Below are 27,260 nucleotides of genomic sequence, written 5' to 3' on the forward strand. Positions count from 1 at the left end.
GACAAATTTTACTACGTAAATTTGAAGTAAAATTACTTCTAAGGCATTTTTAGAGCGATATTGACTACAAAATGAACATTTTCGCATTTTCTTTTTATAAAAAAAATGCAAAGCAGTAATCAAGAAAACAATAGTTTGAGAAAAAAGCGTTTAAGTGCTACGTAATGCCGTTTATTCATACCGATGTACCGTGCCGTTGTACTTGCATTTTCATATAATATATTTATTGTAACGAGTCGTACCTTATTATTTAAAAATTCATATAACATCAACATTGTCATAAATGGTGTAGACAATTAATTTTAATATTTGTGATTCAAATGATTTTAGACCATAACTTTTTAAAAAAAATGTCTACGTTACTAATTTAAACATTAATGAGGCTTTAGTCCCTCAATTTATAATATGATTTATAAGATATTGAAATTTTCCTTACAAACTTTTAATACATATATCTGTCTTTTGTTAAATAAACACCGATGCTATAAACTCAGCGACTACAATAAACAAATGTCTATCGGAAGCCTGGACAGTATCTTCATAACGCACGGGTAACAAATCTCTCTCATCGCTTAAACTAATCTCACGCAACAGTACACTGTACATCATTGGTGGCCAAACCCGCGCCCACGATTGATCTGTGATGCACCCGTTTCTAAGTACCAATAATAACGATGCTATTTTTAAAAAACAATCTTTTTAACTTTCGTTAACCATATAAAACAATTATGAAGATATAATCTCAGTAAATCGCGTTGTAAAAATGCGCACAGTGTTTTAAAAAAAGGTTGACTATCGCTACTATACATAAATTTCAGTTAAACACTTGCTTCCGATGAGATTTTTCAAATTCAAACCTTCACAGTGTACTTAAGATCTGCCCTGAAAGGTATTACTACCACATGGTAAAATTCATGTTGCGAAAAGTATAATACAACAATAAAATAACACGTGTCGTATAGGTAAGCTTTGCGTACAACTGCAATTGCTACATCTGTACAAAAACCAAATTAATAGAAAATTGCATGTAGTAATGTGCAGTGATCTCTGCAGTGATTCGATTAACGGCTTTGTACCGAGCGCCGGAGGACCACTTACTCGTAATTGGCAGAATGAAACCAACTTCCTCTAGATCACGTAGTGCCGAAACAGTAAGGGGAATGATATCAAAGGATCTAATATATTTAAATAACTTTATTCGAATGTTGTTGTTCCCCTGTTTTATATCTTTTTATAAAAATCGATGTAATATTTATTCAGTTTTATTCAATGGGTGGATCAGAAAATATTGAGAATAAAAAATAATGACATTTATTTGGTAAGGTTATCAGCTGTAATTTTCACGCATTGCATAGCCTAATTAATTAATCAAACGAGGAAAAAAGACTGAGTTCAGCCAGATGAATTGGTAAGCAGTACCGGAGTCTGCGTTCGGTAGGTGGGCGGTAAGCACAAGTCACGAAGGTCAGTATTACGCACCTCGCGACGGATGGCGGCTCAGTCGCGCTCGCGCCGACCCGTCCGCTGCATGTGTTGGCGCGTAACCACAGCCTCGCTAACTACCGGCTCTCACACAAATTTATCAGTTTTCGTATGAACGTCTTAAAACTTCAAGACCTAAAGTGACAGTGCCACTGTAACACAGCTCGAATCAGTTGCCGCGGATCCGCAACAGGTTGGTTATTGTTTCTAATTTATATTACTTTGCATGTTTCTTCGTCGTTGGCGTAAAACCAAAATTTTGAAGTATAGCAGTGAACACTTAAATATCAAATATTTGTTATGTGTGCGTCATGGTTGGTTACAGTTCCAGCGTAAGGTGCACAAATACAGTTAAGAATTTAAGCGAATTATTTATGGCTATGATTTAACTGTATGCCATTGGTTTAAATCAATTTCGCGATAAGAATTTACACTTTGGATAAGAAATTATAGGTACATAAACTGTAGATTAAGTGTAAAGGGACTAGCAAGTATTGACTAAAAAAAAGAAATTGTAATACTGATTTCAATAAGGTATAATTTCAAAATAATCCATCAACAAAATTTCTAAGAAAGGAATCTTAAAATGTTGCAAAACGATAACAAGAAATGCATGGACGGCATTTAATAATTATGCTTACGAAATAAATAAACAACTCGTCATAAAACTACCTAAAGTCACCTACTCGTAAATACATGATCGTCACGTGGGAACTGCAAATATTTTTACAATAACATATGTTAACAGTGATAATTTAGAAAAAAAAAAATTTTTATTTAATTTTACCGTTAAAAGGAATCTAGTCTTAACGGTTCCCGCAGTTTCGCATTTTTGTGCTTACGTATATTTAAGCATCCGTTACTCGCAACCACGTCTGTGTTGTATACGCAATTCATTTTTATCCCTAATTCAAGTACTAAATTTAAAATTTTAATCGTTTACTAGTGTAATTACTACTAAATGATCAACCATATTGACTAGAACTTAAAAAATATTTGACGAATAAATAATGCCATACGGCATATCCCTGAGTTGCAAAAATATTCTCTATATTTTTGCAACTCAGGGATAAGCCACTACATACGATTGGGAGGCCCCGCCGAGCTTTTTGATTGCTCAGGCAGACGCTCCAAGAAGTGACTTGGCTCATGTTCCCCTTTGAGGGGCCTCGACTTGGGCATTCACTCGTATATATTACCCGTTTGGCATTCCGACTCAAGGGCATGGGGCAAACCTTGACTTAGACGCTGCCACCAGATAAACATTACAAAACTTCACCGCCGTCCACTTATTGAACAGACAGGATGAATTCTGTCTGCAAAACAAATTTTAACATAAAATCACTAAAACCCAAAAAAACATAGCTACAAGTACTTTGATTAATTCGTTTGTCTTATATCTATTAACCTAAAACAAATATAGTTCGATCAAAGAGACCGGAAAAAAAATACATATTCATTTTGTTTTTGTTTGACAAAAGATAAAATTTAAATAAAAACATAATTTATAAATGTTTAATCTAAATTTAGTTTTTGTTTTAGATTGAAAAAGAAAGCGATTGAAAATTATGTTATTCTAGTTTACGAGAGACGTAGGTAAATCGCTAATAAGCGAGCACTTTAGCATATAAAGAACTTTTTCTCTTCTAAGAATTATATTCTCATAACTGAGTAATAAAATGTCAAGTGGACGTACATACAGTACAAAGATATACGTGCTGATAGAGCAAACAAAAGACTGTACTCTACTTTGTTCGGAGAATTTACTCTTAGAGGGCTTTCAAGAATTACCAATAAATGTAAACATGGACTGTATGTACTGTATGTATATGTACCAGAGAGCAAACAAACGACTTTATAGGCATCACTCATTATAAAATAATACATTGCATCATAATTGGTTTGAATTAATCGAGCAAGAAAGTAATTGAGCAGAAATGAAACAAAATCGATAAAATTTTCTAAAGAGTTAGATTAGTAGTAGCAGTAGTAGCAAAAATTTTTGAATAACCATAAAACTTTAGTTTAATCTCTTTCGAAGAAAAAGGAAAGCATAACATTACATTTAAATATATCGTATAGTGTTTAAATAATATTTTAAGGACATTTTTACCGAAAAGTAATAGGACAGATCTTAGAACGGTATTCAACAATCATTTACCTATCGTGTAACTGATATTTTTGGCCGTAAATAATGACAAAAAATCCCAGCTTTAACTATAGTTGTTTCACGCGTGTCAAAATAATGGATAAGGTCTGACACACATCTACGCAATTTCAAGCCTGATGGAGTGATAGGCGCTACGTAGCGGCTTAATTAAATAATCCTAATGGGATGTCCGGAGATAGTAACGTTTTCAATATTAGATTATGGGAATTCTGCGGAAGGTACTCATTTATTTTAACACTGTAAAAGAGAAATGCTGATTTTATTACTCAAATATTATTTGAACCAACTGTTGACTATTACGCTGGGTCCTCGTGAATTTTGGCCTCTGTACTCTTACTCGTTAAAGTGGTGATGCCGAGATACAACTAACCTCGTGTACCATATTTTTCATTTGTTTGAGATTTTACTTTTAAGTTACTCCGATAAAAAAAAGTTCACCAAGTTGAAGTTCTGTATTCTGGGTGGTCAGGAGATGGCACCAAAGCAGCCTAACAATTTAACAGGGAATAAAGGACTAAGTAAGACCATGATTTCTCTGGTAGTATGAAAATTGGCTGCATCTTGTCGTAACCTTGTGTGTGAATTGAATTCGTGCTCTCTCATTAGGCAAAAAATTTTCAGTAATGCATTGATGAATAATAACAATTTGTCCTCCATGATTTTAAAAATAGGGTCCGACTTTTCCTCTGTCTAATAGTGACGAAACCGTTTTTTAGGAACTTTGAAGTGGCTATAGATGTTTGTTTTAAATGACGAAAATAATGTAGATTCCCCTCTCACTTCCTCGCTCGGCGGCTACTAATAAATTTGAAATTTAAAATCTAACTCTGCAACCCGACATCCGGTATATCGGTATATCGCATAATCGGCAGCCAAGGAGAGTTCCCTGCTGCAAATTTATTCCATGTCGTTGTTTGATACTTGTTGTCAGTTCCAGACTAACAAGTGTTTGCTAAAGCTCAGTTCTAAAACTATTCCTGAACGTAACTAGAACATCCAATTTTACCATGAAATCATTAGTAACCATGTACTTACTCATTGATAAAAAAGAGCATGTTTTATCGATATGTATTAAATTCATAAAAAAAAATCGCGAAGTTATGAAAAATTTTAACACTCTTTTATAGTTCAATACCTACATAATGCTCTTGTAACTTTATTTGTTTTTGTAAATACCTTCGCTACTAATAACAAAAATTAAACAAACATGAGCTAAAAATTGCTTAAATGAAATAAAATGTGCTAATAATTATTGCTTCAAATAAAAAATACTTATATCGTGCAATAATTAGAGTTTTTTTTCATTCAAATGAAGTTGTGTAAAACCCCTTTACCTTTGAATCTTATTTTCGACAGAACCCCGTGTTAATTAAAATATGTAATAAAAATTCTTTTGTTTTATAAATACAAATACCACGAGGATTCTGGGAAATCGGAAATTTTCAACTAATAATTTGTACAACGTATACGTTACGTAACGAGAAATATTCCCAGAATCTCTTGAACCGAGCAAAGGTAACAAAGTTGGAATTATTATATACATAATACAATCTTTGCAAATCGATTTCCAAGTCATCGGTCAGAACATATCAAATAACTAATTGCACTAGATTGACAACAATGCAAATACGAGTATAAATAATCCAATCCCATTGATAATAGTTTAATTTACAAGCAATGCCTTCCTATAAATAACATATGAACAGTACTTTTCCTAATAAACGCATTTATATGAAGTAAGGCTAGAACTCTTATATTAATAAAGATGAGATCCTACAGTAAAGCGGTGAATTAGTCTAATTTTAATATGGTTTAATGATTGAAGGTAAACATTTGATTCCCTGATAAAACTCAAGGATAAATATATTTATTATATCGAGTCACTGGCACAAATACACATTCGACGATAATAATGCGCCTGCCCATCGAGCTGAATCAGTGGAAATCGTTCGAATAGCACCTCACAAGCGTAACTCAATTACATCGTCTTCAGCGTAACCAAAAGGATTTCTGTCTTGCGCACTAGCTAGGGATTCTTGTAGTCAGGTAAATAATTTTGTTAACTCAAATCATAAGAAAATTTGACCTAATTATTACAAACTTAAATAGTAAATTATGTAACTCGAACTACAAAAAAGACGAATTTTTTTCTAAATTCTACTATGGCCTTACAATACCTATATTATCTAAATGTTTTTTTAACAGCTAACAACCCGCGGCGGAGCACAGTCATTGTGAAATGGATAAAGCAAACGAATGGATAGTTTGCTTGCGTCAGTATTTCCGCCTAAATATGACGTGGGTGCCTTCCGGAGTAAAATGAATAAGCTAATTACTTGGTTGTTGAATTTTACCACTTCAGTTGGTATCGTAGTGGAAAGCTCTTTATGCAATTATGATATCAGTTTTTCCAGTGGAACAAACGCGGTCACTGATTTTATATTAAAACTTATGATGATTATATATTGAGTTATAAATATTTTAATTCGTTAGGTGGATTACCTGATTGTAATTCGCTTGTGTTGCTCTCGACGTGTACGGCTTTGAAATTTATCTCCCGGTCGATATTAACATCCGCACGCCGACGTTTATTATACGTAAATATTTGTGTAACAGACGTTTTATTGTCGCGATGACCGATTTGTATTTTTAGTATGCTTTACAACGGTTAGTTTTATCTGTGTTACGTATTTGCATGCCTGCACTGTAACGCCTAATTAAATAAAGTAAATCAGTTCGTTAAGCCATATCAGCCTTAATAAGTTGATAACAGATTTCTTCTATATGTTGTTGTACATATTTTGCTAGTTATTTTTTAGATCATATAACTGCGCACAATTACAAATTTTATTATGACAGCCGACGTACTGTGATGATTAATACATTTAAAACATCAATTTTTTTCCACGAAAGTCCACGCTTATTTAAAGTGAATCGCTACGTGCACACATTGAAAATTATGTGAGAAAGTTAGATGCAGGCTGTTTATAAATTCTCTTACATCGTATTATAATAAATGAGTTTTTTCTTAGAAGGCGCTACAACTAACACTTCTGCTTCAGTACTAACGATATAACTCTAAAACAACAGAATTCATTTTAGTTCAAGTACAATGAAATGAATATAAAACAATGAATACTACTTATGTGATACTACCTACTTATGTAAAGTTAGTTAATTAATTATCAACAATTTTATAATCATGACTGTAATGTCTATGCTTAATGTATTTAATAGAAAGCCATGAACCTACAAACGCTTTAAATTTGCCCTGAGGCACATCGACCAAGTAAACAAAACGATAAGTCAACATAACTTCAATTGAAACGTCCACAAAGTAAAATCTGTTTTACACAAACAAGCATTTTACCGCAATTTCCACATCAAAGAGTTATTCAAATTTAAATCAAAAATATAGTCAATATACGATGTAGTCAGAAATTAAATTCAGTTTTCCGACGTGGTGTGACGTAGACGCTTTTGATACTAAAGGCGGACGGAGAGGCTATTTTATATCTAAAATAAGGATATGAATAGCTTTAACTGTGGTGTATTAGCAATATTTTTGACATAAAAAGACAATAATGACAAAAAGATCACGTCGTCGACAACAAAAAGCTAGTGATAAATCAAATAAAACAAAACAAGAGCAAATTTTTTTTCAAACAAATTTTACTTGCATTGTCTGAATACAAACCTTTCATATTATATTTAATATCAATTTCTGGGGAAAAGAGAAAAGAGCCAGGGCATTTCGCATACATATTTATACCACGACTAACTAATAACTCGATAAAGAATGACTTTTCACGACTCATTTGCATTGTATTTTATTATTAAATCATCACCGTTAATTTTTATTTAATGGAGTAGTTCCGTCATTACTTATGATGACTTACGGCAGATAAACGTGGGGGCAGACCCCGACGAATCAAGAATGATTAGATTTGTAAACTATCGTAACACAGCCTGGCTGATAGGCAAGTTGAAGCAGCGATGGGCTGACCACATAGCGCACAAAGTGGATGTTTAGTGGTTCTTTAAGGTTCTGGAATAGAGACCACGGACCTGTAAGCGCAGACTAGGACGTCTACCCGACAGTCGACATTGCCAAAGTCGTCGCAAAACTGTGGATGCAGGCCGCTTAAATCTGATTTTATATGAAATATACGGGGTTGAGCTGTGGACCTATTGATGATAAAATTGAATATATTTTAAAATATATTTTCTTATAAAATGATTTGCAAAACAAAAATCATCATCAACGCACGATTTATTTTTATTAAGGGCATGAAATGATTAGATGATGTTATGACAATGGACAGCTGTGGTATAATACGGTATATACCCATACTGTAAATAGGTTCATATCCCGGTAGTAAAATAATTAATGGCTAATGACAACCAATTAATATGACTGGAAATTTAATTGAAAACCAACTTATACAAAAGAAACAGGTACTCGGACTTTTTTGTTATTTAATTTTTTTATATACTTCCCGATTGTGTTTAGTATTCGTAAATAGTTTTTGAACGAGATGCAAGTATAAATTCCAAATTAGTATCTTATAAATTCCACCAGCGGCGCGATCGGAAGAATGCAGACATAAACCAATAGTGTCGCACTAACGCGAAAATAACTCGAGACTCGTAATTAGCAGACGACGGACGCGTCAAGGATAATTTCCTATTGATATAAATATTGTGTATAAGACACGAGTATAAGATAGAATGATATACTAACAACAAAACAAAATTAGCACAAAATTTAGTCTTATAATCAGGTACAATAACCTTGCCAAAATGACTATCAAGCCAACAACACAACGAGTCGTGAGTGGCCAACTCCTAGGCACCTATCTGATAAGAGAAAAGATAACACGATACCTAGCTGACTCACAGCGATGCGAGCTAGTGTCCAGAAAGGAATTTAGTGCAACAAGCTTGTTAATTTTAGTGAAAATAGTCCAGTAAATTACTACGTAATAAGAAGACTGATAGAATCATACACGTATGTATATTTTATATAGTATAATATAGATAATGTCAATAACTAGCGCTTTGATGCAAAGTTATCGTGACCGGTTCATTTCATACTAAAGACGCAATTCCTATACTACTTGAACATTTATTTAGATTTCTAATAAATTACACGTAACTGACCAAGTTTATTTTAATTATTTTGGTCTTGTTACATTACGTAATAATATTAATTACAATGTAAAATAACAAAGTATTGTACACCTACGTGGTTTTATCGCTCCTTATTTGTGTGACATTTAATCATGTTTTAGATGGAATATAAAACTAACAATTTATCAATGTTTTATCTTGACGTGTTTTACCTATTGCGGCATATTGTTGAATAGGTCAAATAACGTATATAAAATATTCATATTGATATTGACCATGGCTTTTAAATATTAATATCGTACACTTTGATTAAAATTCTTCTTTTTGATTCCATAAACTGTTTTAAAAATACACCGAAATTAGTCATTTTATGTAAAAAAATATTAAAGGTTTGTAAATATTCTAAAGTTCTTATTTTGGAGCTACTGCTGCGGCGATGCTAATTGTTAAAGGTTTACCAGCTAATAAGGTAGAAAAGGTTTTTTTTAAAAAAGATGCCATTCTGGAAAATAAGGCAGAAACGTCAAGTAGGTTATTTGTGTTAATGAATTGTTTGAAACTTCACATTCCCACAGATCAACTTGTTGAGACATAACTTTTTTAATTATAGTATTTATATATAATACATTATTATTTTAATTATAATATAAATTTTTATTATAAAAATAAAGTATACATAAACTCGTACAGAAATGATATTCTGAAGATGGTAGGTCTCCATTGCAATAAGAAAATCTTAAAGGTTATCCGGTATAACTTATGTGCTAGGTTAAGATGAATCTATTTAATGTTTAAAGTTAAATACCGTAAATGAATTTTTGCGCATCTAAACATTCAATTGTTCGAATTGCCAAAGATTTTGGGATACAAATTCTAAAATCCTTTGCAGTAGCGCACGGCGGGTCGGACCGCAATACTTATCGGCGAGTGAATGCTCTGCACATCTAGATACATTTTAGTCAGTAAAAGTACAGTATAAAAATAATGAATATAAATAACTATTTTACTTACATTTGTTTTACAATAATTCTACTAATGTTCTTATTGCGATCCTGTAATAATTTAAACAATTGTTAATTGACCCTATTCTCTAACTAGATACTCTCCTACTGTAAAGAATAATAAACTTGAGACGCAAGTAGTTTATTTTACCCAAAGCAATAACCAAATGTAAATAACCTAATCTTAAAAAAATCAGGGGCAAATTTTATTATTATATTTCATATATTTTTGCGTGTAACATGATCTTGTATAAACATTTTCGTGATTTTATTTAATTATGTTTATTTAATTTAATCACGCGCTAATATACACCGATGTTGTAATTATTTCAGACGAGCCAACAAAGTGCAATGGTGACATAAACTGTATGGACTTATAGCATGAGTTGGCCCACGTGTTGGCCGCTGCTCGTTGCACTGGTGGCCCAGGTTGTGGCTCAGCCTTCGCCGACGCTTTGTGACGACGAAGCCTGTCGTTGTGATTCCTTCACGCGTGTTATTTGCAACTGCACTTCCTCTTATGACGTGAGAAAGATGTTCATTTACTTATAACTTATTATCTTTGCTAGATTATAAAAATTATTTTTTAACTTCTTGTTTTTTACAAATTTTTACTGTTAAGACAAAGTCATAAAATAAAAATAAGCAGCCATATAGGCAAATTTAGCGTTTAAAATTTTAAAAAAAGGTGTTTAAAGTTGTAAAATAATATTTTTTAAACAATATTATAAATACATACTGCAGGGTGTAATTGGTATTCAAATAAAACTATGCGTTTCACAGGAGGTGACACTGAGACCAGACGGCTCGTATCGCGTACCGTCTACAGCAACCGCTATTATAATCGACGGATGCTCCAAAGTACTTCTTCTGCCGGACACGATTCGTGGTCTCATCTATCTACGTAAAGTAGAGATCAGAAACGTAGAGCACGCTGTGATTAACGAACGCGCCCTTGTCTGGTCGCCTTTCTCCCGGGACAGCGATATGAACCCAGGGATTCGCATCGTCATTCAAAATAGCACGGTCAACGAGATCGCATCTCATGCAGTACAAGGACGCATCAACGATATAATCATCAGTGACAGCCGTATAAATAATCTGAAACCATTTAGTTTCTCTAGTCTATCGGGGGTGAAAAACATAGAGCTAAACAATAACGTGTTTGACACCATCGAAATACAAGCATTCAAACAGTTCGCGACATTAAACTTTGTGCTGCGAGGTGGAGAGATTGGATTCATGCCGAGTAGATTTCTATCAGATGTTGAAGTCGACAATTTGTTTCGAATGGAGGGAGTTACCATTAAACATTTGTCCAGTTTGGCTTTCCTCGTTAATTCTCCAAAGAGAGTACTGATAGAGAGCAACATTATAGATTCTTTAGAAGGTGACGGATTTCATATAATGACAAGAGGACCAATTACTTTTAGAAACAACACCGTCAAATTTCTACGTAAAGGTGCATTTTTCGGTCTCAGCGTTGACATAGACGTCATGTCCACACTCGGTCGGCAAGAGTTGTTAATTGATAACAACACAGTGACAAATTTGAACCCTTCATCTCTTATTTTTAATCGGACATCGCTAACGCTTCGCGTTGACGGGTTGAACCTTAATGTAACGTGTAGTTGTGAATTAGCTGATCAGTGGCGTGAAGTGTTGAAAGAACAAGGCGGAATTGTTACATGTTGGTACGACCTTGATAGCCATTATATATCTTTGCCAACGTACGTGGACAGTCGATGCGGGTCATTCAAACAAAATTTTTGGATTTATGTTGTGGTCGGTGTTTTAGTGGTAGGTATAGCGGCAACCATTGCAATATTCCTTATTGTGAGATATGAAAATGAAAAGAAGAACAAATTGCAAATAGTGTTGCCGGACGGTAAAACCTACAGAGAAACGGAATTACACATCGTAGTGGAGAGGGCAGAACTTCTTACTACAGATTTATGAGTGCAAGAAATTTGCTTATTTCTTATAAACTACAAAAATATACTTCGGTGATCATTAATGTTTCTCTACCTCAATATACCGTCAGTCAAAAATGTGCCAAGATTAGTTATACGTTTATCAGTATTATCGACGAGATCGGTTTCATAGTGTCAAAGGATAAGTCATATTATAAAAATGTTTGTTTTATTTAAATAAAAAGCAAAAAATGTTATACGCAACTTTATGTTTATTTTCAATGTTTTACAATTCATTATGAATATGAGTACGTTATAAAATCGAGGAAAATGTACATTCATTCAGTTGCATCGCTTTGCGTATATGACTCAGATGGAATGTAAAGTTGACTCTTTCAAATATCGGACAAGTCACTTTACTTATATAACGTAGGTTTACTTTCCTTAACGTGTTTATAACCCAGTTACCTTGTTCATAATTAAAAAGAAATCATGATATTGCTGAAGCGAATTCTCATGTGCTATATAATGACTTGATTAATAATTTTACCAGATTGTACATTTTATAAGTACATGATAAGTGTATATATATGATCATCATATCAGTGAATAGACGCCCTCTGTAGGGCAACGCCTTCGCCAAAGATCGCCACGATGACCGCCTTAGCGCTGCCCGCATCCAGCGACTTCCCGTGACCTTAACTCTGTAGTCTGTCCACTTAGTGGGCGACCGCATCTTTTGACTCGTGGTCTCCACTCAAGAACCTTTCGGCCCAACGGCTATCCATTTGCAAGGGCGATTTATCTCGCCCACTTCCATTATCTATTTATGTCTATAACTAATTGAGGAAATTCCTTTAGCACCAGCAAATAAGTATCTTATTATCCTAAAAACGATATAGCTGTAGTATGTTTTTCAGCGGAGAAAACTGCTTGGCGTCAGAACTAGCCATTGCGACAGTTCCTACTGCTTTGTTAAGAAAGCGAATATTTTCATCAAAATTTCAAATAAATTATCATGGAGCGACTTTAAAAAAAATGTTTTTGTAAACCCATCAAAGTCTAAATAAAACTAATTTCAAATGACCAATATTAATTTGAAATTGTTTCTATTTATATACAAAATAAATGCATACCTTTAAGAGTTACTACGAATGTCGCTCAGCCAAGGTGAACAAATGCACTTTTAGCGAATGGTATAGCGCATAAACGTGGAATATGTTGCAAAACTGTTCTAGCGAAAAGAGCTGGCTTATATCTATGCGGTGGTGGTATATCATATCTACCTCTATTTTATGAGTACAGCATTTTCCTGTACTTACCGTAACGTAATAAAAAGAATAATATTAATTAAATGGTTATTATCAGAGATTGGATATTTATTCATATTATTCCTCTAAGAAATAACAGACGCGGCTTTAATTACTTATTGATAAATTTACAATAAGAATCATTTTTGCATCTATGCCTGTGCATGTACAATCAGGCGTGGTTTTTCTTTTACTTACACAAACAAGTACAGATATCGGTCTTAGCACGTCTAGTACAATCGTATACCGATATTTTTGATACAAAGATGTTATGTGATATAATATGATATAATAAGCCAATATTTCAACTTTTTAGATCGGGCTACAGCGGTTTCAGTAACACTATTGTAAATATGCATTCGATATAATGTCTGATCTCTGTATGTAATGTACGAATGCGGTTCTTTTAGGAAACGTTCATTGCAGCGTAAATGGCAAGTGCAGATGCCGCAGGTAATGATGGCAGGATACAGAAGGCACCTTGCCTAAGACCTGCTTTAAGGTAGCAAAACTCAAGTGATGCCGGAGGAACCTTGGCTCAGGCCGCTCCTTCTATTTCATCGGATTAGCCGAATGCTATGCGATTTCGATATTCCATCTGAATGAAATTTGTAGAAACGAAGAATCTTGCACTAATATGCTCCGCATCACTTTTATCATCACACAAAACCAAGTCCATATGCAAATGCGTTGCGGCTAGTAAGACTTACCTGTTTTTGAGGTTTGTCGTTTACTTTTGTACAATAATGTAACGAAATTATTTAGACGTAGATTCTTGAGTGACCTACCTGAAAAACTGGGTGCTATCTAATCTTGTTCGTAATCCCGTGTGGCTTTGAGTCCTAGATGACCGCTGGCAAAGTAAACCTAACGTGTTTTTTACGATCCAAGACCAAAAACTTTTAACGTTTGCCATAAACAACAATGGATTTCTTACCTTCTTAAATTAATAACGTACATCTGCACAAACATAGCACCATGTTTTATATGTTATGTCAATAAACAGATAATCAGTGAAGGTATTCTGTTTATGTCGATACTTTATAATAAGGTTTTATTTAAAATTCCAGGAGTTTGTATGGTTTTAATAACATTTAGGAATCACTCAGATAATATCATGTGTCATAGCGAACAAGTGTTCACATGAATTATTTGTTGTTTTTTGTCTGTTTCTTAATTCGTGGCTTACGACTGATTCTTAAATAAATACCTTAGTCGAATAACAAAAATTGTGAAGTCATCGCCCTCATGATTCACCTGTGGAAAAACACAATCTAACTTACCGCATAAGTGACTGTCCATCCAGTACTTGATGGATTGTGGGTGGTGAAGCCAACTCAAGACCTCTAGAGATGAATGTAAGCTCTGTACTATCCACGGGGGGTTCGCCTTCTCTGGAACCTCCCCACACCGTCAGAAATTGGATATCAGCCACAGTCGCTACGGAAGATTTGAACAGATTAATTACAAATATTTTAACTTCCTAAGCTCACTACGCATCTAAATGTTTTTTTTTAAATAATCGCAAAAATTTCAGAATTCCTTATAAAAAATTAACCACTAAAATATTTAATTAAATTGTACTACACACAATCGTAGATTATAAAACGCGACTAATTATTTTTGTAAGTAACATATAGAAACACACGCTTTGCGAAGGCCATGTTATACAAAGTAAAGTCGCCGCTGTGAAGACTTTTTTCGATGTACGAATCAGGTGGACCCTCATGGATGTCCTTATTACTGGTAGGACAACAGTTCGAAGTCTTTATGTTGAAAATATCAATATAGATCTGGTTATAAGCGCAAAGTAAGTCCAAAAAGGAAAGGTGTCTGATTATAAGAGCAGAACTACCTCTATGATCACGACTCATTAATCAAGAACTTAGAATAAGAGAAGTTAATACTTATTCTATACATAAAATTCTAACAGCGACTTAGTATTCCAAATGTAACACTTGTGTTAACCAATACACCTGCAGTAATATATTCTGATCACGCAGAATAGTTTTTCGCAAGTGCAGTTGGTACAGAAAATGCGCATCACAAAACAAATTGTATGCCAATATAGCTCTAGTATACACATATATGATATTCTATAAACATTATCATGCGGATTGTGTCCAAGGTATTATATAGATAAATAATTTGCATTTGCACAGAGCCATTGAAGGCTTTATTATTTAAGTTAAAGTACATGTTAGACAAAAAATATAAAATAATTAATTCATCGGCCTTACTTAGAGACATGGGTGGTAGTTCCAAATCAGGAGCTAAGAGTCGAGACGCGCAAGCCGCTCCGGCATACACGAGTTCCATCTCCAATAAGAGTAAGCCCTGCCGCTGCGTTGTGAAAGGAGAGTCTTCATACCCAACACACAAGCATCGGAAACCATAATGACAGTCAATGCGGTTACTGTGAACAAAAAACATATAATTAACTAAATGTCTCCCAGCGCTATTCTTTTCTTAATCATCGATGTTGTTTACGTTGGTTATTTTATGTATATATATTAATTGATTGTACATAATAAAACATAAAATTATGCCAAACAATCAAAGTTCTAAAACATATCTTGAATATTTATTTTGCGGCCACTATAAAATTAAAAAATTAATGCGATAATATTAACCATGAATATTAGTTTTTACATTTATGTGAAAAACGATAAATTTAATTTATTTTTTATTTAACAAAATACATATGTATATATTTACTTGTCCGTTTTGTTGTAGTCACTTAGGTAATCGGAAGCGGTTTCTAACGAAAATATCACTTCATTTCCAGGTACCAAAAGCGCTTTTTGTGGGTATTCCGAGCCGCTGGAACAAAAAAATCATATTTTGTTTTGTTAATACATTTAGTCATTAAAGTCAATGCAAACGGACAATAAATAAATAATAGTGGTATGCATTATTAATGTCTGACAAGATAAAAGGAAAAATTCTAGGGTATTTTTTTATAGATAAGATGGTGAAATAAATAGGTTCCAGATAATCAGTAATACAATCATATCAGTATGGTGCTAAATGTATTTTGTGGTATATTATCACCACAGTTATGTCAATATTAAAGAAATATTGAATACAAAAATTATTTTAAGGATGTAAAATTTGTACCAAAAATTTAAAGCTATTTAAGTGGTTATTGTTTTAATGAATAAATATTTCTACTAACACATTGGCTAAGCGCGGAGTAACACTGATGTAGGACCGGTTGTGATGGATACAGTTGGATTCAACATCACCGTCGTCTCCTAGATCCTCAGGTTCACCTTCTTCCGCAGACATTTGTATCAGCCGCTGTGACGAAAGATAAATTAAAAACGAAACATTAAACGTGCGATTTCATAACATATACAAATAAAGTAAAATTTATTAAATCTGTAGAGGCCAAGTCAAGATAATCGTAGTTATAATTGGTAGTTAATATTTAAAAAATGACAGCCATTGAATTAAAATAAATGCTCTGTCATAAAATGAGAATAAACATACTTGCTCTTGATATCATTAGAATGAGCTGAAAATTTGATCCAATTTATTACTGCTTTTAAAGTATATGTAATCTGGGTTTTTTTAGTAGAGGAACTACTTTATACTTATTAAAACGTGATTTGTAATTAACATCGATAATTCCTATGATTCACCTATTTATACATAGCATTATTAGCACTATAGTGCTACCGAAACTCCTGTACCGCGCCTTAGGTTTGCTTGTCGGAAAGGAGTATGGTACAGCGGTTACAATAGCACTATAGCAAATTGTACAGGTCACAATAACTACCTGAAAATTATCGATGATAGTAATTTGACATATTCCTTACTTCTAAAAATTTCACAGTTATGTCTTTAGTAAAACAAACTATATAATAGTTCAGGACTGTGCAAGTGACAGAGGTTTTGGGTAAATTTAAACATACTGTGTCAGTGTTTTACCTAGCGATAACTACTTATGATTACTTTCTACTCATGACGTGAATGGCGTTAGTGTAACTACTGTGGTTAAAATATATGAATAACCTAAGATGCTACAGAACCTTCGGCTCCGCAAATCCTTTTTCAGCAGCCGTGTCATATACCGGCAGCTAACTCTATGGTTACATAAGATAAAGTTTAGATGAAAACTTTTTAAATTCAAGGTGTCCTTGAAAAATCCTTGCAAATTGACAATTCGTTGTAATGTAAAAAGAGAAATGTAGGCAAATTTCTGTAAGGAGGTCTTTTCGACAGAGTTTCTGTACGCAACCTCAGTTCTATCGGTATCTTTAAATGGTAATTCACTTATTTTATACCTAAACTTTGGAAATAATAGCATCGCGCAAAATCAGGACTATAAGGAGAAGAATGATCTAACAATTCCACAATTGCCGAAATCAAATATTCGATTTTACAATTGGCCGAAAACGCTTGCGGAGTAAGAAGACGAATGCTAGTGTACTGCTCTAATGTTATTGGTTTGAGGATAATAGCTTGTCCAACCAAAGAACGAAACTATCATCTTTCCTACGATTTTTACTCTCTTAACCTTTGCAAATAATTCTTTATAAGAAAATATCCACTGTGAAGAATGTCTCAGACTCATGTGCCGCACAAATTCAGTATTCAGTTCAGAATTCACTTTTATAGTTGACGTTATTTAAACCAGAAATAGTAACAAAAAGTGGGCTAACCAGAATCTATCGTGAATTTGCTCTAGGCTAAGACCGCAACGAAATAAAAAACGAAAAATTGTAAACGATACAATGAAAATTTTCACGTAATTAATCCAAAACTGTAGAAGAGAAAAGTTATTTCTATATTGCCGCTCATTTGTGAAAATAAATGTCGGTACGACGTAATGTACGTGAAAAGATTAAAGAAGAGTTCTGTTTTAAAATTTCATAATATTTTTCTCAGTGTTGTTTATTTACTGGCCAGTAATAAACTTTCAGTGTGAACAGCGTCAACTGTTGTTGATAATTGCTGTCTTATTTTTATAAATAATAGTAAAAACTCTTCAAAGCGATTTATACGTCAAATATAGTCCTCGGTAAATTCAAAGTTAGAAATAATAAGAACTTATAAAAAGAATTTGAGTTGATATTACATTGTATACCTCAAACATTGGTATCATTCAACTGTTTAATTTCTGGATGGCACTTCTCAGCGGATCAGCATTTCAAGCTGATGGTAGCTATGGAGCTTACTTGAGAACTGGCTGCACTGATCAGACTCAAGTGTGTAAAAATGCCAATTTAAGTTCCTCTAATAAACAGAATCAAAATATAACGACTGAATTTAATACAAATATAAGTTGAAAAGAAAAAGTTTCATTGATAACCGAAAGCATAATGAATTAATGAATAAATGGACGATTTTCTACCTTGTATACCTTACGGAAGGGCGACTCGGAGATGCGAGGTTCTTGTATACATTGGCACTTCTGTTTGGGCGAGCCGGCCGCGGCGTAGATAGTCAACGTGTCTTCAGGTTGTGCTGTTATGCTACGCGGATCCATCTCCAAGACAATCCATGATACGGTAGAAGGGAATAATACTCTGAAAAGAAAAATAATTCAATTAATGAACTAATTGTTATATGTAAATTGAAAGAACCATTTTACTTAGGCCGGAAAATAAATCTCATCATGCAATGTCTATGTATAAATATTCAAAGAAAATTAAGAACAATTAACATTGTGTACCTCATATTGGTAACAGTTGCTGGCTGGTATGGATGATCACTCTCCACCCAAGTGTAGTAATGAGTAGTAGAAGTAGCCAGTTCATCTGCGCTTGGCACCATTAAGTTGATCGCAGCCACATGCGGAAGTATCTTATGGATCATCTCCAGCAATTTAACTGAACTCTGCAAATTTATATATTATATAAATACAAACATATATTTATTAATATAGTTACTTTAGTTATGTTAGCATTTCCTGTCAATAATCAAGTGTTATAAAGCTAGTTGAATGTCCACTTAATATACAGAGCGTCTCAAGTTAAGTAAGCGTCAAGCAACATTGTGAAAATAATTTTCTTTCTAATAAAGATGTTTTATCTACATAAACCTGAAGAATATAGAAAATTGTAAGTTAGTGTTAAGCTCACTGCAATTAGATGCTATTTTATAGTTAGTGATAAGAATTACCTTCGTATCGTCCATTGCTTCTAGGTTGGCAAGAGCATAGGGTAACAAAGTGTTTATAGCAGGTGAGTGCTGTAAAACTGATACGTTGCGTCGAAGGTCTTCCGCCGAGAGCTCGTTGCGTAGCGTGCACAGTAGCTCTGTGCTGCGATCAATAGCCATCGATGCCACGCGGAGTGTCATAACACGCAATGTCGTCAAGATTGCATCCGTACTCTCCACCGCGTTGGACAGCAGTTTCGATGTTCTGAAGACGTTTAAAAATGATATATAAACAATACAGTAAATGGCCAAAATTACATAAACTACCTGATATTTGCAGTAAAGTTATTTTATAACTTAATTAATGAATTAAAGCATAAAAAACAAACTAACCCATAATAAATAAGACAAGGAATCTGTCCTCTTGCCAATGTCGTGCCGTTAAAGCTCAGGGAACAAGATGCGAAATGAAAAGTCGTTCCGTCTGGACCTTTTACTGACGGCAGGCCGCAGTCTCCGTTAACCGTACGGCCACCATGGTTACACAGTCTGATGGCATATCTGTACTCCTCCTGTAATCAAACCCACTAATGAAACGATTGATTGCCTTGAAATGAAGTTAAAGAAAAGGTATTCCGATCTGTCTAATATTTTAACTTCTCACTAACCAAATTTCTAAGTACTAAAAAGGTAGCCAATTATAATCAAGGAACAATACCTGATTATCTTATTACTATATTTAAAAAACCAACTTTCTTACTATGACAATAATTAGTGATAAATGTTACAAAAAATAAGTAGTAAATAAACAATATCATTAATAAACCGACGAAGACGAAATTTTCTTGAGTGGCGACTACAAGGCAGTGAACGCGGCGTGGCGTGGTGATTTTTGGCGGAAGCCTATGCCTTCCAGTGGGTAAAGTAGTAAACAGTAGTCGTAGTTTAAGATGCTCTTACAGTTGAGCATCAAATTTTTAGACAGAAATTAAATATAATTACCCGATTTTAGGCTACAATTAAAAAAATTATGGGATGGGATACCTTCAAAAGGATCGGACGTTCAAATTTGATGGCCGCCATGTCATGCTGGCAGTCGGCGCCGTTGAAAGTTCCATGGGTCACGTCTACACTGATCCAGCAGTGCGTTGGCTTTGGTTCTTCGATGGTGGTGCGAACCTGTTTTATTAAACAGTATAAACTTGCAGTAAAACTTATAAATCATAATATATAATCATCAATATATAAATCATACTGGTCAGGTATGACACCGTTTTGTGGGAATGCTATTATTCACTGGTTTCTTATTGCTGCTATAACCGTTAACTATTACAATATTCTTATAATAATAACCATTTTAAATTCTTTTACTAACAAAAGTTGTATACATATTGCGAATAGTTTATCATTTCGTGTAAATGTTATTATGGTAATAATTATCTGATAATACTTACATCATGCATCAGCTCCAGAGTATACTCGTAGTTACCAAGCCCACCATAAACGCATGCCCCTACCAGCATGACCCCGGGTCGGTCAACAGTAAAGCATATTGCGTCGGGACTCCCGTTGCCCGTATTCCATGCGCGGTTTTGATTAACACGAATGAATCGAGACGGAGTGATTAAATGCTTTACTGTGTTAGTATCCAATTCCTCCTGAGAAGATCAAAAAAGATTAAATAAGCTTGAACACAAATATATGTACCCTTACTATGTTACTTCACGATGATAATACTTACTCGAGTCTCAGCAGCACAATGTGAAAGTTCAGCAATTATACGAGCTACAAGTTTGCTGCAAAATTCCGCAAGTCGTTCCTGTTGTCCGACTTCGCCGTGATCGTGAGGCTTGCCACACTGGCGTGTCGTCATTTGCTGTTTAATCGGAATCAGTACAATATCCAGAAGGCGCGGAACTACGTCCATTAGATGCCAGTCCGTATGAGAGAGTTTAGCATCAGTGGGATCTTGAAGCTGTTATCAAAAAGCTTTTAATATAATACACAACCGTTTTTAAAAGACATTAAGATTATTGTTAAATATGTACATACTCGTTGCAAGTTATTCATTCTCGGAGGAACTGGGGGTGGCTTCTGAGGATGCGACGAGCGTGGCACCGTGGCCGATTTAGATGGTCCTTCCTTCATTACCTTTAAATATATTTAAAAATCAGATGAGTTCCATGTAATGGCAATAAGTAAATAAATCAGTGAATTAATAGCTGGAGGATATCATCATCATCATAGAAGTTGATAGACAACCACTGCAAGCCATTGGCGTTCCCCAAATTTCGCCACGATGACTGGTTTTCCGGTCCGGTGGATGCGGACTTCACGCAATCTTAACTATGTCGTCGGTCCACCAAAAGAGAGGCTTTACTTTACACAGTAGAAAGTGAAAATTATGTTGACCTTGGCTTCGGGTTTCTCCGTGCGTCTCGCCTCGTCGGCACGAAGGCAGCTGTGCGTCACAGGTACAATGTACTGCAGGACGTCCAGTAGACTACGCGAGCTACACATCGCCGCACACGTAGCCGCCAATTCGCGGACGTGTGTAAGGGGCACCTTGCCTTCCTGAAGAGTTAAATTTTTATCAAATTTCTATTATACAACTTATTACAGGTAGAACAAGCGAAAACAAAAAATCTTATTAATTACTGCACATGGAACTAAATAAATTGCTTATATTTAGATCTTTTACCTTCACATAAAATAGCAGTGAGCATAGATGGTTCCACTTGAGAGTTGGTGTTGGGAAGAAGGCGTGGAAACAAGACGTTACAGTATCGTGAGCCTCTTTCAAAATAGAATTCGTCAATTCCAAAGCGAACTGAACAAGGCAGACTCGATGAACTCTTGCCTTGCCCGGTCTACGAGGCAACATCGCACATGTGGGCGTGGGCTCGGACATTATGTGCTGAATGAAATTCCGCACATCCCCAATGGCCTCGAAGTATGCCATGTATTCGTGAGAATTTCTCCTTTTGTTATTTTGTGGATAGACTTCATTGATATAAGACTTGACAAGCCTTAGACAAGCTTTTATAACATATACCAGTCTCTTCTGATGTTTCATCATACTTAATTTCTGATAATTAATCGGTACTAAACCATTTGTTTCAATCACCATGTCTCTAAAGGTTTTCCAACTCCACTGCATGAGAGTTATCAAAGACTTGAAACATGAGACGGTAACTTTACGGGAGACGTTCTTAGACAGGACGATCACAGGTTCAAATTTTTCGACATGACGGATCGGTAAAGCTTGATCTGGACTCAGGACGTTGTACAGCAGGCAAGGAATTTGACCGGCATTTACATCTGTTCCATTATTTGACTTCTTAGATGTCTTGAAGTGAAACCCTACTTCGTCATTAATAACCATCGCTTGACCAGCAGAGCCGCAGTCTGATGAGGGTCCATTAATGCACGCCCAAGCCACATACCATCGATTAGCCTGAAAAAAGAAAGAAATATTTATTAAGGGTTGAAATACAAAAATGCGCATTTATAACAGCTTACTAGATAGTTAACCATTAAAAATATCACAATCCACGTCGTGATATTTGGCAGTGGATGAGAGAATACTAAAAATCTTCTTAAAAAAACATTAATCCAAAGGTATAGGAGTTCTAACGTAACAATAATACCGCAACTTACTGTTAGAGATATAGGCGAATCGAACAATACTGGAAATCGGTCTCTCGGAGCGCACTCGTAGACTATCTCCTCGCTCTCGGCAAGTATTTCGCCATCGCCTTCCTGGTCACCACCATCTACTCCTATATCATACAGCTTGATTTTCGCAGTGTAATCTCCGCGACCTCCGAACAAACCATACCCACCTGCAAGCATAAAAACACTGAATTTATACTGTGATTTAAAACGATTTTCGGACATTTGAGTCCCTAATTAACATTATTAACCGCCGACGACGTAATAAAAGTGCCGCCGCGCATAGCCTGTCGGCACTGACGTCACTGAGATACGTTTGGTCGTTGAGAGGAAAGGAAAGATTTCTGGATCACGAGAATTGAGATCAAATGAAAGTTAGCCACTCTGTATGTCGCATGTTTTATTTTAAACTTAAAATGAACTGCTTATATAACCAAATTTATGTCAAAAATGTATCATAAATCGTGTTATTCCTATATATATAGGAGTTTAAGAATTATTGTGAAGATAATGAGAGTAGTAGTGATGAATTAAAATTTGAAATACACTATGAAAATGCTAACATTGAAAGTGACGATAACATAGTTCCCCCTAAGAGACAATGTACTAAGAATTGACAGTGACACGGAGAATAGTGGAAATGATGACGAAGAAGTACTATTAAACACCATTAATCTATTTTAACGAATTCTTTGTTTTCTATTATATTTGCTTCAAATATATAAGGGCGAAATAACTCTGAACAGATAAATTTGCTTCAACTAGTTGGTACTCCCATCAGAGAAATTTGCCGATCGCAAAGGGTTAACTAACTTTATTAAACTTGGGAAACAATTATAGTACAACGGAAACCGCTATACCGCGCCTTAGGAAAACACGAAGAGGTTAGGGGCGAGGAAAAAAGGGCATGAGCATCTGCGCCGACAGCTTTGATCGCGGACTAACGAAACAGAGTGATTAATAGTCCCGTGTTATGATACAGCGGATACAGTAGAATTTTTGATTTGTAATTTAGATTTGGCAACTGTCAAGCATTACTCACCAAGAATAATGTCAGTGTCACACATGAATCGTATCGCTTCGATGGAATGTCCAGAATACCCCCATCCGCCACCATGACTTTCGAAGCGGTTGACAGTTAGAAAGTCCTCCATTACGGGCACAACAGGAGAAACCGTAGCTTCTTGTTTATATTCTGTTATTATAAGCCTATAACGAAAAAAATTTTTACTATAAACATCAATATTCACTGAACTGTGTGCATGAAATTATTAAAGACAATATAAAATTATTATCCTTTTTTTCTTAACATATATAATAAAGTATATAATTTAATTAATAATAATAGATGAACACCTAATTTCTGAATAAATAACGATCCATCAAAACATTAAAGGTGTGTATTATTTATATTCAATACTTACTTGTTATCGTGAGCGTAAGTCAATGAGTCAAGGCAGCCCATCAGATGTAGGGCAGCATGCATTCTAGTCACAGAACATTCCGACACATGAGGAATCGCCAAGTCCTGGTTTAAAACTGACATATTGGTGAGCGCTAAATTTTCTGGCGCCTTCTCCTCATTATTACGTGACTTTTCAAAAGTTTCAAGATCTTTAAAATCCTCTAATCTCCTCATTAACCCGTAGTTAGGATACTCAAATTCAGAATCGAGAGCAAAATCAGGATCGTTGAAACATCGCTGCAGTTTGTTGGCATCAAAAGCCAGAATGTTATAGCACTTGATGACTCTCATTTGCGGCTGGTAACACCAAAGCACGTCATACAATGGGTCGAGGCTTGCGAGAGTATTTACGAAGTCGACTTGTTCCGATCCAGTCCATGCATTGCAGGTACCGTCCAGTTTATTTATGGTGATACATTTAAACGTGTGCTCAGGGCGGTTTGGAAGAATCACTAAAGAAAAAACAAATATTAAATTATTTATATTATCATTGTTAAGAATTAAAGATAAAGAAACGTTAATTAAAAAAAAATATTAGAAAATACATCTGTACCGCATAGTTTAATTTGAAGGTGTTGATACTCTTTAATAATATCATCCTTTACAAAAACTGAAGTGTTACAAGTAAGTACAAAACCCACATGAGAAGTGAAGTAATTTTAAAGACGAAAATGATCGCCTTTGTTTCGCTGAATTGTAAGCTTTGTTACAGGCAAGAATATAATAAAGTAAATTATATTTTACATTAGCTAGCTTGTTTTTTTTTATTAATTCTAGTTGTATCGCTGGAGTGTTTTGTTAACAACACTTTTTTCTGTTTATTGAGCGCAGACAATTGACAGAGAGGTGCCGCTAATTGATACGAATTTTTCTTCTCTCGGCTGCATGTCACCGCAGCGTTTTATTATTATTTATATTTTTTCTTATAGTAAAATACGGCAAAAATTTATTCATGTAAACAACATAATAGCTAGCTAGTAACTGTAAAATGTCTCTTCGTTTCAGAACCAGAATATGTTTCTAGTTGCTTTGCATCTCCTGTCTAATTCTACTGCATAATTATTTATACTGACAGACACCTTTTTACCCAGATATATGTACTCATACGCATTTTACGCTATTGCCATTATAGTTAATCAATTAGTTGGCAAGTTCTTTTTTTATCTCCTTAGTTACCTAACTGTATCCAACCAAAGAACTCATACAATGGATCCAAGTTTTTGTTAACTGGTGCCAAATCTTCAAGTGCCACAAGTACATAATCGAAAACCAATGAAGCTGTACGAGTGGAATTAAAGTCGGATCACGTTACATTGGCTTTCTGATCACATACTAAAGACATGGATTGGAACTCTAAGGGGAACGTAATCGCGTTACCCTTCCCAAAATAATCTGGCACCACATTATACTACTCACATACTGGACATGAAGCAAAGTGAAGCGTAAAGACCGAAGAAGATCCCCTGACGCCCTCTAACCCACTAAAGAGGATATTCATAAGTCAATCAAGATTTTCGTAATGTTTGTACAGTAATAAGATAAACAACTGTACTGGCTTAATGTAAATTACCATTATAGCAATACATACCAATACTGTTATTGTTGGCAGTTATTGTGGAACTGAAAAGTGTATCAGTTTTAATAACGGACTGTGAGACTTGTACAAAAGTCTGATCGCCCGAGGCAGAAACCCAAACAGCTTTGCAGGCGTGACGAGGACCAAGCCGGGGCACGCGGCCAGGAGTAGCATACCACATAGCACTTCTTTCGAGACGGGCTGGGTCTTCTAGACGTGGTCGGCCCAGAGAACCTTTCTGCTCCGGAACAAAAAAAAAACAAATATTAAAAATCCACCAATAGATGTGGCACATCGAGGGTAGTCCAGGCCTCCTACTAAATGGACCAACTACGTAGTCAAAGTCACTAGAAGTCAGAAGAAAAATACTTTAAATACATATTTAAATAAAATAATCAAATTACTATTGAGTTTGGAAAGTCAATGTGTAATTATGTAAGTCAGTCAAAGTGTACACACCTGATAGCAACCGAAAGTGAAGAGTTCACCGTCGCGGGTAAGAACAGCGGTGTGATTGCTTCCTGCGGCGATGGCGGAGGCCCGAGGCAAGCGAACGCGCACTATGCGGTGATGAGCTGCTACATCACCAGCGCCTAACTGCCCCAGTTGATTGGATCCAAAAGTTAGCACCTCGCCTGCCAAAAGAAAATTATTTCATAGTAATACTGGTTTTGTTAGTCATAGCTTAAATAGAAGTAAAAGCAGAAATATTAACGTAATAAGTCGGTCGGTCTTACTGCTATCCGAATTGTTATTAATGAATATTATACTTGCCGAAAACAGTATTAATGTAGGTCTTATTAAACTCACTTTCGTAAGAAAAGTAAGGCACAGTCGATTAACTTTCACAATTGGTATGGATCAACAATTACAAAGAAATGTAAATACTTTTTAAGCAACTTTTTAGGGACTTAATAGGATTAAAGGTTTACCCATATTTTTTTAGTGGTTTAACCTTCGTGGACCCATGTTTCGTTGAGTAGTGTCCAGAAATGCAATACGAGAAGCAACATAAACGTCTAAATCCGTTCATTCTACGATATGGTTTTTATCTCTTCAATCTTGTGGGAACAGCGTTCCCGCATAGGCCTTTTGAGTTTGTTGAATAGCCAAAAGTCACACGGAGCCAAATCGGGCGAATATCGTGGTTATGAAACGATGAGTCGAGTTTTAAACACTTGCTTTTTTCCAAAGAATTGTACACACGTTAGAGAAAAATCATTAATCAAAGGTTTGGATTGAATCAAATGATGTTCCAACTACTGACAAATGGATGCTTAGCTAAAGTTACAGACAGAGATAGAAAAAAAATCCTCCCTTCCTAATGCTCGAGAGTTTAAATGCAAATTTTACATTACTTTTTAGTCACAGTAGTATATTAATGGTGAGGGGTTTAATCAAGTGTAAAATGCGGCAGGTACTAC

General features: G+C 34.9%; 2 protein-coding genes across 3 annotated transcripts in view; one reads left to right on the plus strand and one right to left on the minus strand.

The window, feature by feature from the left end:
* The window catches only part of hiw (highwire), a 92,083-nt gene that overhangs the window by 57,415 nt on the left and 7,408 nt on the right, over positions 1-27,260 (minus strand). Inside the window, 19 exon segments of the mRNA XM_068762745.1 lie at positions 14,293-14,449; positions 15,250-15,425; positions 15,728-15,832; positions 16,188-16,312; positions 18,381-18,546; positions 18,693-18,856; positions 19,142-19,385; positions 19,514-19,692; positions 20,165-20,299; positions 20,575-20,778; positions 20,814-21,095; positions 21,173-21,262; positions 21,533-21,694; positions 21,822-22,577; positions 22,781-22,965; positions 23,838-24,004; positions 24,220-24,712; positions 25,849-26,074; positions 26,296-26,471. Coding sequence (XP_068618846.1) covers positions 14,293-14,449; positions 15,250-15,425; positions 15,728-15,832; positions 16,188-16,312; positions 18,381-18,546; positions 18,693-18,856; positions 19,142-19,385; positions 19,514-19,692; positions 20,165-20,299; positions 20,575-20,778; positions 20,814-21,095; positions 21,173-21,262; positions 21,533-21,694; positions 21,822-22,577; positions 22,781-22,965; positions 23,838-24,004; positions 24,220-24,712; positions 25,849-26,074; positions 26,296-26,471 — 4,192 coding nt within the window.
* On the plus strand, positions 1,493-11,945 carry LOC137921400 (uncharacterized). Of its 2 annotated transcripts, none has more exons than XM_068764152.1 (3): positions 1,493-1,675; positions 10,120-10,311; positions 10,570-11,945. In XM_068764152.1, exons 2-3 carry the CDS (start codon positions 10,168-10,170, stop codon positions 11,743-11,745), a joined length of 1,320 nt encoding a protein of 439 aa, XP_068620253.1. In that variant the 5' UTR covers positions 1,493-1,675; positions 10,120-10,167; the 3' UTR covers positions 11,746-11,945. The 2 variants fall into 2 exon arrangements, with proteins under 2 accessions (XP_068620253.1, XP_068620261.1); XM_068764160.1 differs by lacking the exon at positions 1,493-1,675 and adding an exon at positions 8,551-8,663.

Source organism: Battus philenor, unplaced genomic scaffold (genome assembly GCF_028537555.1).
Source record: "Battus philenor isolate CCGP_79_NKW_IND1 unplaced genomic scaffold, ilBatPhil1.0.hap1 SCAF_1, whole genome shotgun sequence".
NCBI lineage: Eukaryota > Metazoa > Arthropoda > Insecta > Lepidoptera > Papilionidae > Battus > Battus philenor.

What these genes read in the sequence shown, in the direction of transcription:
- LOC137921400 (XM_068764152.1), top strand. Translation starts at nt 10,168, where the DNA reads ATGAGTTGGCCCACGTGTTGGCCGCTGCTCGTTGCACTGGTGGCCCAG. An exon ending in ACTGCACTTCCTCTTATGAC is followed by an intron (nt 10,312 to 10,569) that starts GTGAGAAAGATG and finishes TGCGTTTCACAG; the next exon opens with GAGGTGACACTGAGACCAGA.